The sequence below is a fragment of the Gouania willdenowi genome, chromosome 20 (genome assembly GCF_900634775.1).
Source record: "Gouania willdenowi chromosome 20, fGouWil2.1, whole genome shotgun sequence".
NCBI lineage: Eukaryota > Metazoa > Chordata > Actinopteri > Blenniiformes > Gobiesocidae > Gouania > Gouania willdenowi.
Window position 1 is genome coordinate 4,570,569 of NC_041063.1, and position 18,915 is coordinate 4,589,483.

Here is an 18,915-nt window from a genome sequence, read left to right on the forward strand (position 1 = left end):
CGGACAGACGATATGTCGTGTTGACTTCAAAACACTGTAGGATGAACCTACACAGAGGGTAGCAAATTGCTATGGAAGAAAAAACAGGCTGTGATCAGTGGGAGGGGCCTATAATGACACGGGAGAATCCTTCGCCATCAGCACGCTATAATAGGAAAATGCTTATAACGCTTCAATGCAAAGTTCAAACTGCTTCATATTTGATACACACGATGATTGTCCATCAATAAACAACGCTCGATGACCAAATTACCCATCATGGTCAGTGGGAGGGGCCTATAATGACACACGAAAATCTTTCGTCATAACTACGCCGTTATACGAAAACGATTGCAACTCCAGAATGCAAAGTTCAAACTGCGTCATATTTGATACACACGATCACTGTCCAGAGCTAAACAACAAACGATAACCAATTTACCCACAATGCCTTGCGTTCTCAGAGGGCGCCGCTTCTGTGGTCGTCCTACACGAGCAGCTGTAGCGGACAGACGATATGTCGTGTTGACTTCAAAACACTGTAGGATGAACCTACACAGAGGGGAGCACATTCCTATTGAAGAAACAACAGACTGTGGTCAGTGGGAGGGGCCTAAAATGTCACTGGAAAATTCTTCGCCATTAACACGCTGTAATAGGAAAATGCTTATAACGCTCCAATGCAAAGTTCAAACTGCTTCATATTTGATACACACGATGATTGTCCATCCATGAACAACGCTCGATGACCAAATTACCCATCATGGCCAGTGGGAGGGGCCTATAATCACACAGGAAAATCCCTCGCCATAACTACGCCGTTATACGAAAACGCTTATAACTCTAGAGTGCAAAGTTCAAACTGCTTCATATTTGATACACACGATCACTGTTCAGAGCTAAACAACAAACAATAACCAATATACCCACAATGCCTTGCGTTCTTAGAGGGCGCCGCTGCTGTGGTCGTCCTACACGAGCAGCTGTAGCGGACAGACGATATGTCGTGTTGACTTCAAAACACTGTAGGATGAACCTACACAGAGGGTAGCAAATTGCTATGGAAGAAAAAACAGGCTGTGATCAGTGGGAGGGGCCTATAATGACACGGGAGAATCCTTCGCCATCAGCACGCTATAATAGGAAAATGCTTATAACGCTTCAATGCAAAGTTCAAACTGCTTCATATTTGATACACATGATGATTGTCCATCCATAAACAACGCTCGATGACCAAATTACCCATCATGGCCAGTGGGAGGGGCCTATAATGACACAGCAAAATCCCTCGCCATCAGTACGCTGTAATAGGAAAACGCTTAGAACGCTCCAATGCAAAGTTCAAACTGCTTCATATTTGATACACAGGATGATTGTCCATCCATAAACAACGCTCGATTACCAAATCACCCATCATGGCCAGTGGGAGGGGCCTGTAATGACACACGAAAATCCCTCGCCATAACTAAGCCGTTATACGAAAACGCTTATAACTCTCGAGTGCAAAGTTCAAACTGCTTCATATTAGATACACACGATCACTGTCCAGAGCTAAACAACAAACGATAACCAATTTACCCACAATGCCTTGCGTTCTCAGAGGGCGCCGCTTCTGTGGTCGTCCTACACGAGCAGCTGCAGCGGACAGACGATATGTCGTGTTGACTTCAAAACACTGTAGGATGAATCTTATTAGATGGAAGCACATTGCTATGGCAAATAGAGCAGGCTGTGAAAAGTGGGAGGGGCCTATCATGACACAGGAAAATCCTTCGCCATAACTACGCCGTTATACGAAAACGCTTACAACTCCAGAATGCAAAGTTCAAAGTGCTTCATATTTGATACACATGATGACCGTACAGCCCCAAACAACAAACAATAACCAAAAACACCCACAATGTCTTGCGCTCTCAGAGGGCGCCGCTTCTTGGGCCGTCCTACGCCAGCAGCTCTAGCGGCAAGACGACATGTCGTGTTGACTTCAAAACACTGTAGGATGAATCTTATTAGATGGAAGCACATTGCTATGTGCAAATAGAGCAGGCTGTGAAAAGTGGGAGGGGCCTATCATGACAGGAAAATCTGTTGCCATTTCTTGGTAAATGCAATATCTCAGTTGTTTTTACACCAATTTACACCAAATTTGCTCAGGCCAATTCCCAAATCCCTAACAGTGGTATACGTGACCGTGGATTACCGCCCCCGGCCGCTTCATCGGACCCTATGACGCCGCTCGCGGCTTTAATTATTATTATTATTATTATTATTATTATTATTATTATTATTATTATTATTAAGACGCATTAAGCGAAATAAAATAGTCAGATAAGTCAAACTTTATTCAACTCATTAACAATAACGCTCAACATTGTTCAGGTTTTACACATAAAATACAGAACAATACATTCACTTTTTCAGTTCAGTATGTTGAAGCACAGTAGTTCAATCAATCATCAATCAATCAATCTTTATTTGTATAGCGCCAAATCATAACCAATGGTATCTCAAGGCACTTTACAGTAGAGCAGTCTTAAGGACGAACTCTTCATTTTATGGATACACACATATGCATATATACGTATATACACATACATATGTATCCCACACCCAACATGAATTCATCATTGCGGCAAGGAAAACCTTCTGTTAAGCAGCAGGAACCTTGTGTGGATCCCATTCCTAGGATGAACAGCCATCCACGTTATGCTGTGTTGGGTGTGTGCAAAGGAGAGGGTGGAGACAGAGCCGCTGAGACTCTGTAACTCCACACTAAGGATCCCACTGACCTGCAAGACAAAAGCCAGATGGAGTACAGGAGCAAACACACAAGGGAAGAAGCAGACATAGAGGGAGTGTTTGAGAGAGGAATGGGACCCTCTCCGGTCCCTCTCTAGCCTAAATGACCTCTCTCTTAACGCCCTCTCCAACCTCTCTCCAACCGAGCATGCCAGACCCCCCCCCCCCGGCAGTCTATGCCTATTGCATCTTAATTATGAGCTATGAGCTGGTTCCTAACTAAAAGCTTTACCAAAGAGGAATGTTTTGAGCCTAACCTTAAAGGTAGAGAGGGTGTCTGCCCCCCGAACCATGGTTGGTAGATGGTTCCAGAGAAGTGGGGCCTGATAACTGAAAGCTCTTCCTCCTATACTACTTTTAGAGACAAATGGAACAACGAGTAGTCCAGCATTTTGAGAGCGTAGTGTTCTGGGGGGATTGTATGGCACTACAAGCTCCTTGAGACAGACTGGTGCCTGTCCATTTAGGGCTTTATAAGTGAGAAGAAGAATCTTGAATTCTATTCTATATTTTATGGGAAGCCAATGCAGAAAGGCTAATACAGGAGTAATGTGATCTCTTCTCCTAGTTTTAGTCAGTACACGTGCTGCAGCATTTTGAACCAGCTGAAGTGTCTTAAGCGACTTGCTCGGGCAGCCTGCTAAAAGAGAATTACAATAATCCAGTCTAGAGGTAACAAAAGCATGGACTAGTTTTTCGGCGTCGCCCTGAGACAGGATTGATCTGATTTTAGCAATGTTACGGAGATGAAAGAAGGCAGTTCTTGAAGTTTGTTTTATGTGAGAGTTGAAGGATAAGTCCTGATCAAATAGAACCCCAAGGTTTCTAACAGTTGTGCTTCGTGCCAGAGTAATGCCATCTAGGGCAGTTAGGCTAGCATAGGTTTCTCTAAGGTGTCGTGGGCCCAGTACAATGACCTCAGTCTTGTCTGAGTTGAGAAGAAGAAAATTTTGGTCCATCCAGGCCCTAATGTCCTTTAGACAGACCTCAAGTTTAGATAGCTGATTTGTCTCACCTGGCTTCATTGATACATACAGTTGGGTATCATCAGCATAGCAATGAAAGTTAACAGAGTATTTTCTCATAACATTACCAAGGGGGAGCATATAGATACAAAAGAGGATTGGACCTAGCACAGAGCCCTGAGGAACCCCGTAGCTTACTTTAGTGTACACAGAAGACCTATTATTCACGTGTACAAACTGGTACCTATCAGATAGGTAGGACTTAAACCAGTTTAGGGCAGTCCCTGTGATTCCAAGTAATTTCTCTAATCTCTCTAGTAGAATATAGTGATCTATAGTGTCAAAAGCTGCGCTAAGATCTAATAAAACCAGCACTGAGAGTCGTCCTTCATCTGAAGCCCAGAGTAGATCATTAGTTACTTTAACTAAAGCAGTCTCTGTGCTGTGTTGAGCTCTAAAACCTGACTGGAAGTCCTCGAACAGGCTGTTGTTTTGAAGAAATTCACAGAGCTGAGCCGCCACAACTTTCTCAAGAATCTTTGAAATAAAAGGAAGATTAGATATAGGCCTGTAGTTTGCTAAAGTGCTGGAATCAAGAGTAGGTTTTTTGAGAAGGGGTTTGATTACAGCTACTTTAAAGGACTGTGGCACGTAGCCTATTGAGAGGGATATATTTGTTGTCTCCAACAAAGATGGGCAGACTAGGGGAATAACTTCTTTAAACAGCTTAGTTCGGATCGGATCTGAAAGGCAGGTCGATGGTTTGGAGGATGAAATAATAGAGTTAAGTTCCTGAATTCCTATATGTGTGAAACAGTTTAGGTTAGGCCTATTTACATTTAATGGTACAGCAGGCCCAGGTGAAGGCAGGGAGTGGCTAATTTTATCTCTAATCTTATGAATTTTATGGTTAAAAAATGTCATAAAGTCCTCACAGCTGAGGGCTAAAGGAATCATGGGCTCAATAGAGCTCTGACTTTGTGTTAGCCTGGCTACAGTGCTGAAAAGGTACCTCGGATAATTTTTATTTTCTTCAATTAGTGAGGAATAGTATGTAGATCGACTATGTCGTAAGGCTGTCATGTATTTACTATGGCTTTCTTGCCAGAGTATTCGTGACTCCTCTGTTTTATTGGAGCGCCACATTCTCTCTAATTTACGGGTTGTTTGTTTGAGTGTGTGAGTTTCAGAGCTAAACCACGGAGCTTTCCTCTGACGTTTAATAGTTTTTTCCCTCAATGGGGCAATTGAGTCCAAGGTGGATTTTAGTAGACTAGCAGAGCTATCGACAAGCAGATCCAGTTGAGAGGGGTTATAATTAATATCATAGTTATTTATTGGATGGTGCACTGAGTTTAAGGCAGCAGGAATGGCCTCTTTAAATTTAGCCACAGCACTATTGGACAGATTTCTACTCGTAACTATTTTATTGAACAGTGCGAGATCCTCTAGGATAATGTTAAAAGATATTACAAAGTGATCTGATAGCAGAGGATTTTCAGGGTAGATTTTTAGTTCATTAATATCAAGGCCATATGTTAGAACAAGATCAAGAGTATGATTTAACACTAGAAGTCCCAGGGATTTCTATATCCCCCCAGAAGTCCCAGAGCAGGGTCAAATGAACTCTAGGACCAAACTGACGACTCTGATGGCTACAATTTGCATCTATTCATTTGCAAATGAATCACCTGAGAAATCAGCAGGGGGGAGAGCCTGACTCTAACAATGGAAGTCTGGAATGTTAGGGGGAAGTGCCCTGGAAGCTAAAGTCACAATGCCCCGTTTATTAACTCGTTCTGCTTGATGCTGGGGGAGAACAAACACAGACTACAAACATTGAAAGAAACAGAGTCACTTGAAGGCAAAAAAACATCAGATTTAATGTGTAGTGTAAATGGGGCCTGAGACAAATCCAGTAAGGACATTGTTACTGAGCACTTCAAGAACCTGGGTGTGCCTCTCAACAATAAACTGTATAATAAGGGCCATAGTGTAAAATTATATATATATATATATTTTATTATCACAATCCCTTCACAACCTGGTCAAGACGCTGATGTGCATCAGAATTTATGAACTTTGATGAAATCATAGCATGTTCAGAATGTGTTCAGAGTATGTTCACAGGTTGGGGTGGGGTAGGGAGGAGCTGGGATAATTTCCATACCTATAGGAAAAGCCTATTTTCATGCAGCCTTTTGTGCTGTGGGGAATAAATAGCTGACTGCTTCCAACACACAGTCATTAAAAATAAATAATTTTTGTGTTCTTTTTGAATGACGCTTGTGTTGGAAAGTTGGCATTTAAAAATAAAAAAAGTAACCAGAAAAATTGTAGATGTTATACAAAAAATGACAAAATCAGGAAAAAAAGGTTGCTGTGTCATAGAGGGTTAAAGCCTCCACCTTATGAGAATTTTAAATATTTATTTCTTACATAATCCATTAACACATGTAAAAAAAAACAAAAAGAGTTAAAATATCAATGCAACTGTATATAACTATATATTAACTGAAATTCTTCCTGAACCCAGGATGCAGGGCCCCTCCTGTGGTGCGACACTTACTGCCTCATTGACATAACAAAAGCAGCTGAGGACAGGCGTTAGCTCAAATCCTTTGGGTCAAATGACCCCTCTCTGGGTTTTATGGGTAAAAAGTTCATTTGACCCCTCTGTGGGACTTCTAGTGTTAAACGATGAGTAGCTTCATTAATAGTTTGAAAAAAGCCAACTGAGTCTATTAGGGACATAAAGGCTGAGCTCAGGCTATCACTATCTTTGTCAACATGGATATTAAAATCTCCTACTATCAGTATTTTATCAGAACTGAGGACTAAGTTTGATATAAACTCAGAGAATTCTGATAGAAATTCAGAATAAGGGCCTGGAGGACAGTAAATTATCGCAAATAAGACTGGCTGGCAGGTTTTTGATTCGGTATGAGATAAATTTAGAACCAGGCTTTCAAAGGAAGTGTAATTGGCATTTGGTTTAGGATAGATTAGCAGAGAGGAATGATAAATAGCTGCTACACCACCTCCATGGCCTATGTCTCGTGGCATATGAGTATTTAAATGACTGGGAGGAGTGGCTTCATTTAAACTAACATATTCATCTTGATACAGCCATGTTTCAGTTAAACAGAATAAATCAAAGTTATTTTCTGAGATAAGGTCATTTACTAGTAGAGATTTGGATCTCAGTGATCTAATATTTAATAGAGCACATCTAATGGTTTTATGTTTTGGTGTTTCTAGATTTGAGATTTTAATTTTTTTCAGATTTTTATAATTGATAGCTCTTTTATTTGATTTTATGTTAAAATCATTGTGAAATATGGGTCGGGGGACAGACACCGTCTCCATAAAATAATGTTCATCACCATCACAACAGTTGTCATGGCGATGAACACAGCTAACATAATAGCAATGGGAGGGAAACTGTCCTAAGGCAAGCGCAGAGGGGCGTGGAGGACTCCACCTCTGTAACATGGTCTCATTCATGAGATGTCATAACAGTGACTGTGCCATGTTTTCTGATAGTAGAGATGCTCCCTCCAAAGTAGGATGGATTCCATCTCTTCCTTTCAGGTTCAGTTTTACCCAGAAGGATCTCCAATTATCAATGAAGCCCACCTCGTTTTCTGGACACCACCTCGATAGCCAGCGGTTAAATGATGACATGCGGCTATACATGTCATCACTGGTCAGATTTGGTAAGGGACCAGAGAAAATTACGGAGTCCGACATTGTTTTAGCATAAGCACAAACTGATTCAATGTTCACTTTGGTTGCTTCCGACTGACGACGTCGGGAGTCATTAGTGCCGACATGGAGGACTATCCTATCAAACTTACAGTTACTCTTTGCCAGCAACTTTAGATTTGATTCTATGTCGCCCGCTCTGGCCTCTGGGATGCACCTCACGATGCCCGCTGACTTCGCTAGCTTCACGTTTCTCACTATGGAGTCGCCAATTATCAGAGTTTGTTCCCCGGTGAGTGTGTTGTCCTCACAGAGGGGGGAGAACCTGTTTGAGACGTGAACATGGTGGTGTCCCGAGCGGCTTTTTGACCTTCGACTATGCTTACCACGGACAGTAACCCACTCATTGCTGGCCGGGGGGGAGGCTAAGCTAGAGCTAGCACGGTCCGCACCGGCTAGGTCCTACTTGCTAGCTTCGGTTTTGGTATCAGGGGTGCGGAACCGCTTCTCCAGATTGTTGATCCTCGCCTCCATATCTAACAGTACGCTACACTTTATGCAACTATCATTGTCCCTAAAGGAGGACGAGGAGTAACTAAACATCTGACACACCGGGCAGGAGAGCGGAGGGGAGGAGAGAGAAGCCATAGGTGCTAAATTTAAGCTAAACTAAGCTAAGGACAAAAGGAAGTTTAAAGGAGATTACACTTCCTATAAGAGGCGAGATTGCTTTTTACTTAACCTTCGTACATTTAACTCTACGGTAAAAAATTAAAACAAGTGTTTTCAAGGCTAAAATATCAATGACAACAAGTTTGATTAGAGTTAGCAGAACACAGTAGTAGAGCGCTGCAAGCAGCGGTAGAGCGTAAACAGGAAATGATCGATACGTCACCACGTCAGCACGTCAGCACGTCACCAGCATGTCATACATAACTCTTTACCCTCTTAATTTCATACATAAGGCGCACCTGATTATAAGGCGCACTGTCAATTTTTGAGAAAATTAAAGGATTTTAAGTGCGCCTTATAGTCCGAAAAATACGGTACACAAAATGATAGAAAAACAGACTTTGTTCTTTCCTGTATTAATGCTCAGATTGCTCATTATACTAAATGCTGACATGAATGTTGATCATGTGGCCCTCCGATCAAACAAACACATTTTTGTGGCCCCGCTGTGATAAAAGTTGACTATTTCTGTGATACATCAATCGAATCAGCCAGACCTCGTCTAAAATACAGCTAAAATTAAAGCTGTGAGCGGCGTTTTAGGGTTCAAAGAAGTTGCCGGGGTTGGTAACCCAAGGTCGAGTATCCCAATGTTGGGGATCGGGGTTCGGTCTGATCAAATTTGGTGCAAATTGGTAGAAAAACAGCTGACATATTGCATTTAAAATGTTTTAGCATTAGCATTAACCTTGCAATAGCATTAACCTAGCAATAGCATTAGTGTGACAATAGCATTAGACAGCAATAGCTTTGCATTAGCATACATTTAGCATTAACGTTAAGGTAGCATTAGCATAAATCTAGCATTAACATTAAGTTAGCATTAACATTAACCTAGCATTAGCATTGGGCTAACATTAGCATTTGCCCATTAGCATTAGCCTAGTAATAACATTAACCTAGCAATAACATGAACCTAGCAATAACATTAACCAAGCAATAACATTAACCTAGCAATAGCATTAGCCTAGCATTGGCATTAACCTAGCATTAGCATTGGGCTAACATTAGCATTAATCTACTATTAGCAATAACCTTGCATTAGCATTAGCATAGAAATAGCATTAACCAAGCATTAGCATGAACCTAGCAATAGCATTCACCTAGCATTAACATTTGCTAGCAATAGCTTAGCATTAGCATGAACCTAGCAATAGCATTCACCTAGCATCAACATTAGTTAGCAATAGCTTAGCATTAGCACGAACCTAACATAACCTAGCATTAGTCTAGCAATAGCAATGATATTGTAGTAGAACACAAAAAACCAGTATAACTAGTAAAACCAATTAGAAGGCCTGTTTACCCAGTAGTATTAGTTAAAAACCCACTATGAAGAGAAAACCAGTTAAAAATTTTGATGCAAATCCATTGAAAAATAACCCAGATACAGCACTTAGATGTGATGGCGAAGGATTTTCCAGTGACATTTTAGGCCCCTCCCACTGATCACACCCTGTTTTTTCATCATCAGCGACCTGCTCCCATCTTATAAGATTCATCCAACACTAATTTGACGTTAATATGACATATTGTCTTTCCGCTAGAGCTGTTAGCGTCGGACGCCACTAAAAGCGACGCCCTCTGAGAACGCAAGGCATGATGGGTAATTTTGACATTGAGTCTTGTTTAGGGATAGACAGTCATCATGTGTATCAAATATGAGGCTGTTTGAACATTGTAAATGAGAGTTATAGCGGTTTTTCTATTATGGCGTGCTAAAAGGTGCCAGTCAAGAACGCAAGGCATGATGGGTAATCATCACATTGAGTCTCGTTTAGGGATAGACAGTCATAATGTGTGTCAAATATGAGGCAGTTTGAAGTTTGTATATGACAGTTATAATGGTTTTTCTAATATGGCGTGCTAAATGGCGCCAGTCGAGAACGCAATGCATGATGGGTAGTTTTCACAATGATTCTTGTTTAGGGATAGACAGTCATCATGTGTATCAATTATGAGGCATTTTGAACTTTGTATATTAGAGTTATATGCTTTTTTCTATTATGGCGAGCCACAGTTACCGTAAATGGCGCCAGTAGAAAGCGCAAAGCATGATGGGAAATGTTTCAAGGCAGTCATGAATAGGCTTGGGCATTAGCTTAGCTTCTAACTAAAGTGCTAAAGCCAGGAACCTGTGATGACAGAATTAGCTTAGCAGCTAACTGTAGTGCTGGCTGGTTCACACTGGATTACAACCTAGCTGATGATTTTCCAGCCTTGTGTGTATTTTTGGCGGGAAATGGTGTTTATTTTCCCGCAAATGTGTGTAACTTGCAATGTCTCCTGCAGCCTCTGGGGGCGCTGTTAGACACACGTCATGGTCTCACAAACCTAACCTGCATTATGAGACCGATTTGTGTGAAGCTCAGAAAGGCAGGGTGTGTGTCATAACACTATAACAACTATATTAACTGATTACACTATAAACTAAGTATTCACACATATATTTATAATGACTTTTACAATTAATATTCAATAATTATAACATTATAAAGTTTTATGCTTTCGAGACCATCAAAATTGGTTCCTTAACCCGATTGGTCTTGTAATGCTGGTGAGTAAACCTGAAAATTGGTCTTGTAAACCATGTATGCCTACACACACACACACACACACACACACACACACACACACACACACACACACACACACACACACACACACACAGTATTTATAATAAAAAATATACTAAATGAGTAAAATAAAACAAAAACTAAACAAAACGACAACAGAAGTGCACAAAAATATACAAAAAGGCTCCAAAAACACACAAAATGACTCCAAAAAACATATTACAAAAAAACTACCAAACGACAATGTGATACTCACAAAATGAGTGCTTTGTTGAGATGTTTTTATTTTGGTTTCCTTCCCATGCAAAGTCAATTTAAGTTTATTGTAGTTGCAATGTTTCATTTTACTTTACCATGTAATGCTGTGAAACGGACACTAGATGGCGACACTAACCTGAAACGTAAGCAGTGCACACCAGACGTGCCTCATAATCCAACTGAATGGAGAAAGAGTCACATGTGTCCGGCTTTGCTGTGTCTTCCCTACAGTTACAGCACTCCGCTCAGGAGAATTATCTATACATCTGCTAGTGGAGACCAGACCGGGACCCGCTACAGATTCTTGGGGACTCGTCCGGGATTGTTGGGCGCCACCTACTGGATCGGAAGCCGAATGACGTTAATAACAACGCAGATCAGCAACTAGGAGGAAAGGCCGCAAGACAGCGGAGATGATAGCAGACTTCAGGAAGAACCCAGCCCCCCTCACCCCCCTCACCCTGGGAGACTCTACAGTGAGCTCTGTGGAGTACTTCTGCTTCCTGGGGACCATCATCACTCAGGACCTCAAGTGGGAGCTGAACATCAGCTCCCTTATCAAAAAAGCTCAGCAGAGGATGTACTTCCTGCGGCAGCTGAAGAAGTCCAGTCTGCCAACAAAGATGATGGTGAACTTCTACAGCTCCATCATCCAGTCCATCCTCTGCTCCTCCATCACCATCTGGTACGCTGCAGCTACGGCCAAGGACAAGGCCAGACTGCAGCGTATCATCCACTCTGCAGAGGTCATCGGCTGCAATCTGCCCTCCCTCCAGGACCTGTACGCCTCCAGGATTTTGAGGCGTACAGGAAAGATTGTGGCCGACCCCTCCCACCCCGATCATAAACTGTTTCAATCTCTCCCTTCTGGAAGAAGGTTTCGGTCCATCAGGACCAGAACCTTCAGACACAAAAACAACTTCTTTCCCTCTGCCACCATCCACATGAACACACCCCAAGTCACCCACTGAACCCCCCCGACCCGATCACCACCTCCATGATGACATTATCTGCTGCACTGTATATATATATATATATATATATATATATATATATATATATATATATATATATATATATATATATATATATATACTGTATATATGTTTTCTATTTTTGTTTATGGGCGACCATGGCTCAGGTGGTAGTGGGTCGTCTTCTGATCGAGAGGTTGGGGGTTCGATCCCAGTACCTGACTATGTGTCGAAGTGTCCTTGGGCAAGACACTGAACCCTAAGTTGCTCCCAGTGGTCGACAAGCACCTTGCATGGCAGTCCTGTCCCACTGGTGTGTGAATGTGAGAGTAATTGGGTGAATGAGCTGATATGTAAAGCGCTTTGAGACTGCTTCAGTGTGGTGATGAAGCGCTATATAAATCAAGTCCATTTATTTATCTATTTATCCTTTATTCTCTATCTATCCTTTATTTATCCCTCATCCTTTATATTTATCATTATTTTTATTATTATTATATTATTATTGTTGCTGGGTTGTTCTTTGGTTTTTTTTTTTTTTTTTTTTTTTTGGTTTTTTTTTGTTTGTTTTGTGCACCAACTACCAAGACAAATTCCTTGTACTGTCCTTAAAACTGTACATGGCCATTAAAAACATTTCTGATTCTGATTCTGATCCAGCCACCAATCAACCGTCCTATCCAGTTGGAGATCAGCCATCCGTAGCCGACTGCACCATCGTCGAACTGTGTTGCCAGCCGTGAGGGAGAAGAGGAGCCATCATGTCAAATGGTGGGAGGAAGAGCCTGGTGTGGGACATCAGGAAGAGCCTACTAACCTTCTCAGCTGAAGAGCTTCTTCGGTTAGCCAAAGCGGTGGACCCAGCATTGGACGTGGACCAGTCAGAGTTTTTGGAGGGGGATCAGGAGGTATACTATGACCACCTCAACTCGTTCATGTATAGTAAAGAGTTACTCGAAAGAGAGGACGAAGGAATGGTCCAGTTGCTGATGTTAAAAGATGCTATTGATGATTTAGTGAAATCTCATGATGGTACGTCACAGGAAAAAGTAAAAGGTGATTATGGGTTAAATACTGCACATGATGGTGAAAGTTGGTTGACTTTATTAGCTTGTCTGATGCTTCAGTCGTTAGCCAAACACCACCTGAAATCACCACCTATACGCAGGTTCAGAGTCAGCTCACACCCATTTCAGCCAGTAATGCATCACCTAGTGATATTGCTGCACAAGCTTTTAGCTCAGTTAGGGCTACAATGTTAAACACATCTGACACAGCGAATGCTGAGCTGCTGAAAGCACTCTCTAACTACGAAGAACTGAGCAAGAAACTCATACAGTCTCTACCAGTAAATGCTACATCACCGTCTGCCCCACCTAGTCAGCCGTGCAGAAATATGCTGGGTGAGCCTGTCCCCCAGTCAGCTCGTGAGGGGATGGTATCCTTAAGAGACCTCAGTTACCTTCCTAGGAGAGAATTCAAAGTGCAAGGTGGTCAAGTTGGTGATCAATCCTCCGACATCAGCTACAGCAATGTTTGCAAACAAATTGATGATGGGATTAAAGAAGGATTTTCTGAATCAGAAATTGTTCGTGGGGTGCTCAAAATCATAAGGCCAGGCATATTCAAAGAGATGCTGATAAACAAAGATGACATTACAGTTACTGAACTCAAGGGGTTTCTCCAAAGTCACCTAAGAGAAAAAAATAGTACAGAACTATTCCAGGAGTTGATGTGCACCAGACAGGACGATAATGAGACGCCACAGCAATTTCTGTATTGTGTGATAGGTTTAAAGCGACGCATCCTATTTCCATCAAAACTGACTGATACTGACATTAAATACTCGGCAGCCACAGTACAAGATGTCTTCCTGCATACAGTGTACCAAGGCTTTGGACACAAACACACTGATATTCGGAGAGAACTGAAACATTTATTATCCAGCAGTGGGGTCACTGATGAGATGATCCCTCGACAGGTGATGAAAACCACCAGTGAGGAAAACGAGAGAATGAAAAGACTTGGTTCATCCCGCCGACAGAATGTAACAAATGCACACAGCGCGCAGCTCGAGTCTGAAGGGGTCAAAAGACCTAACACAAATTCGGTGAGTGAAGAGGTAAAGTCAACCCAAACAAAGCCAGATCCCTTGAGAGACCTCACTAGCAAAGTAGAGGCACTCACCAAGCTGGTCATGACGATGCAAACCCACCAGCAGCAAGCTCACAATGGCCACCAGTACAGTCAAAATAGGACACAATCAAAACGTGGGAAACACTATGAGTGTCCAAGCTGCGTGGAACAAGACAGAGAAGACTGTAAACACTGTTTCATATGTGGGGGGGAAGGACACCGAGCTGCAGGCTGTTTAGGACGGTCAAAGAGACAGGGAAACTTCAACCGGTCATTGGAGGGGGGCATCTAGTGGCCGAGTCTGTAAATGAGTCCCAGCCAGTGGGTGAGGTCAAAAATGACAAAATACCGTTCTCATCTCCAACATCCACCCCCCAACCAGTAATAATAAACATCAGAAGTCACAACATGCAAGTAGCTCAACCCCCCTCCCAACTACCCCGTGTAGCTAAAGCTAGAGTGGTTGCTGGTCTGATTGGGAAAAAGGCCCTAGTTCAGAGTTATTTAAATGGCTTAGCAGTTGCCTCATTGCTTGATTCGGGGTCACAAGTTAGTATAATCAGCCGTGCCTGGAAAAATTAATACCTACCTGACCTCAGTATTCACCCAGTTTCTGAGATCTTAGGTGAGGAGGAACTGAAGGTCATTGCAGCAAATGGTGGCCTCATTCCATATGATGGGTGGGTAGCTATTACAGTGAACTTACCAGGGAATTTGGATCCTATTATGTCAATTAGTGTTCCATTTCTGATCAGCAGCTATCCCACAGATAAACCACTGATTGGCTTTAATGTTTTGGAAGTGTTAATCTGTGGCCAACCAGAGAGACTAATGCCGGTACTTACTAACCTTCTCAGTAATGCCATATCTGTCCCCAACGAAACAGCTAAAACTCTTGTCAGTTTTGTTCAGACAGCAAAATCAGTCATGCAACAGGGACAATTAAGAACAGGGGCCAAAACCATTGTACTCCCAGCTAGGCAAGTGTCATGGGTGAAATGTCGGGTTCCATCAAATATGGATGCCTCTACTCGGCTGGTGTTTTTTGAAACAGATGAAGACACCCTGTCAGCTGAACAATGGAATGCAGGTCCAGATTTGTTAGAAATCCAGAATCCAACAAAGCCCTATGTCACCATTCCAGTTTGTAACAATACTAACCATGACATCACAATATCAGGCAAAACCGCTCTAGGAATCCTGCAGCATATTGAAAATGTGGTGGAGGCAGATACCTGGGACAAATCACAACCTGCTGCGATTGTAAGAGAGGTCACCACGACTCAAATCAGCAGCTCAGACTCATCCCTGTGGCACCCACCAGTGAAGCTTGACCACCTGGAGGAGGAACAGCAGGAGGCTGCAAGAAAGCTGCTGCATGAGGAGTCAAATGCCTTTGCGAGGGATGGAAATGACATCGGCTGTATTCCAAATCTGCAAATGGTCATCAACCTCAAAGACAACATTCCTGTGCAGAGAGCGTACACATCCATTCCTAAACCACTCTTCAAAGAGGTAAAAGAATACATCCAAGATCTTCTTGTAAAGGGATGGATAGTAAAATCGAAGTCTTCTTATTCTGCCCCAGTAGTGTGTGTACGGAAGAAGTATGGCACTCTGCGCCTCTGTATAGACTCTTAAACCAAAAAACTGTACCGGACAGACATCCACTGCCAAGGATACAGGATTTGACAGACACTCTCGGTGGATATTCAATGTTCAGCATACTCGACCAAGGTAAAGGTTATCACCAAGGGTTTGTAGCAGAAGATTCACGCCATCTCACTGCCTTCATTACCCCCTGGGGGCTTTATGAATGGACAAGAATCCCATTTGGACTTTCAAATGCACCTGCAGCTTTCCAGAGGAGCATGGAGGAAATGCTGGGCCCCCTTAGAGATGAGTGCTGCATTCCGTACCTGGATGACCTATTGTGCTACTCCAGATCTTTCAGTGACCATGTTGAGGTGACCCGCAAGGTTCTCCAAGCATTACAACACCATGGGGTGAAGTTACGAGCAGAGAAGTGTGAGATGTTCTAGAAGGAAGTTCGCTATGTTGGACGTTTGGTGTCAGCTGAGGGAGTTTGAGTTGACCCCAAAGACCTCGACGCGGTGCTGGCTTTAAAAACCAAAACACCCCAAACAGTTGGTGACCTCCGCCAGGTCCTCGACTTCCTAAGTTACTACCGTTCATACATACAAGATTTTGCTAAAATAGCAAAACCATTGTATGAGCTGCTCCAAGTCAAGTCCTCCATGTCCCAACTACTTCCACGTAACTGCAAGTCTAAAGGTCCTCAACTCCCTTCCAAAACAACCATTGAGTGGAATGCTAATCATCAAAGCACCTTGGAAAGACTAGTCACCATGCTGACCAATCCTCCAGTCCTAGCATACCCCAACTTCGAAGAGCCATTCGTCCTACACACTGACGCATCGGAGAAAGGGCTCGGCGCAATTCTTTATCAGCAACAGTGTGGGAAATTGCGAGTGATTGGATATGGGTCACGAACTCTGACACCTGCAGAACGAAATTACAGACTTCACAGTGGAAAGCTCGAGTTCCTGGCTTTGAAGTGGGCAGTGTGTGAGAAATTCAGAGACTATCTTTTCTACGCCCCACCTTTTACCATCTACACTGATAATAACCCACTCACATATGTCATGAGTACGGCAAAACTCAATGCAGTTGGGCACCGTTGGGTTGGGGAATTGTCAGAGTTTCGTTTCAATATTAAGTACAGACCTGGGAAAAACAATATTGACGCTGATACCCTCTCACGCATCCCACTTGATTTTGACACCTGTGTAGCAACGTGCACTGAGGAACTGTCTGATGAAGTGCTGCATGCAACGTGGGAAGGTGGTAGAGCAGCTCAGAAGAAAGATGTGGCATGGATAGCTGCACTCTGTGCCTCCTCTGTTGATATAATGCCACAGTCTCATTCACTTTTGCCTGAAATAAGTCAAGATGAGCTGGCAAAAGCCCAACGAGAGGACCCTGAAATAGGGGAAGTGATAAAACTGAAAGAGAGTATTCTTACTAGTGAAGTCAGAAACTCAGTGGGTGGGCTCTCCCGCAAGCTTCTTCATGAGTGGTGTCAACTCTACTTGGAGAATGGAGTCCTGTACCGCAGAACACCAGAGAGAAAACAGTTAGTGCTACCTGTCAAGTATCGGTCAGTTGCCTTTAAACACCTCCATGATAACATGGGACACGTTGGCACAGAGCGTGTGCTACACCTTGCCAGAGAACGCTTCTATTGGCCACATATGAAGCGATGTATAGAGCATTATGTCACAAGAAGATGCAGTTGCATAAAACAAAAGAAACCCTCCACACATGTTTGTGCACCGATGGGTGGCCTAACCTCGGCTTCCCCTCTTGATTCGGTTTGCATAGACTACATGCACCTGGAAAAGAGCAAAGGAGGCTTCGAGTACATTCTGGTAGTAATAGCTCATTTCACCAGGTTTGCTCAAGCTTACCCGACCAAAAACAAATCTGGACAAACTGCAGCTGAACGCATTTACAATGACTACATACCTCGTCTTGGTTATCCAAATCGTCTTCACCACGATCAAGGACGCGAGTTTGAAAACAACCTTTTTCGCACCCTCGGACAATTATCAGGGGTAGGACACTCACGAACTTCTCCGTACCACCCACAATGTAACCCTGCTGAGCGGTTCAACAGCACGCTGTTATAAATGTTACGCACACTGACCGACAAGGAAAAAGAGAGATGGAAAGAACATTTGCCGCAAATGATCCATGCCTATAACTGCACTCGCCACGAGTCCACAGGTTACTCACCTCATTTTCTGCTTTATGGTCAACATCCCCGTCTTCCCGTAGATCTTTTGTTTGGTCTATTGGAAAACACTGAATCAGTAACACACAAAGGATATGTGGAGAAATGGTCAAAAAGGATGACAGAAGCGTACAAGATAGCAAACAAAACCAGCTTGTCATCAAGTGCAAAGAACAAGTCCTATTATGATCAAAAGGCAAGAGGAGTGGTCCTAAAACCCGGTGATCGAGTACTCGTACGGAACATGGGTGAGCGAGGCGGACCAGGTAAACTACGCTCATACTGGGAGAAGAAAATGTATGTGGTGAAAGAGCAAATTTCTGACAACCCCGTGTATGTCATTCACCCTGAAGGTGACCCATATGCGAGGAACAGGACCATGCACAGAAACTTGCTACTGTTATCCAATGACTTGCCTGTTGAAAGCCCGGCACAGCCAACTGACACTGTCTTAAAATGCCCCCAAAGACAAAAACTACCTCAACAGAAAGTGAGCCCTGCCGACGATGCTGAGACCACAGACACTGAGGATGAGATTGAGTCTACGGGAGGTTATTGGTTGAGAACACCTTCAGTCAAGGTGGGAAATGATCAGGTTGTACAAGGCAGACCAACAGCCTCGGATAGGGAGCATATGACAGTGTCAAAGCAATTACCTCCAACAGTCCCCTCCCAAAATCTGAAGGGACCAGTCATGACCTACAAGAGTCATTCAAATACAGTATCGTTGAGAGAAAGCAGACCCACTGGCACATGCACGGATGAGGTTATCTTACCTGAAGGAGAAGAAAAACAAAGCTCAAACAGAAGTGAAGTGGAACTAGCAAGTGATGGATCACAGACGAATGAACAAAGTGAAATTGTACATTCATCTCAGCCTTAAGAAGATGAACAAATTGACCATGCTGAACAAATACAGGTGGACAGGACAAATCCCCCCCCTGTGATGACTGTACCTAAAGAAGATGCAC

General features: G+C 43.0%; 1 protein-coding gene across 1 annotated transcript in view; it reads left to right on the forward strand.

Moving 5' to 3' along the window:
* LOC114454337 (uncharacterized) overlaps positions 1 to 15,361 on the forward strand; it is a 35,811-nt gene extending 20,450 nt beyond the window's left edge. Inside the window, exon 2 of the mRNA XM_028434729.1 lies at positions 12,652 to 15,361. Coding sequence (XP_028290530.1) covers positions 13,247 to 14,419 — 1,173 coding nt within the window. The 5' untranslated portion in view covers positions 12,652 to 13,246 and the 3' untranslated portion in view covers positions 14,420 to 15,361. The remainder of the gene's footprint in view (positions 1 to 12,651) is intronic.
* The last annotated feature ends 3,554 nt before the right edge of the window (positions 15,362 to 18,915 follow it).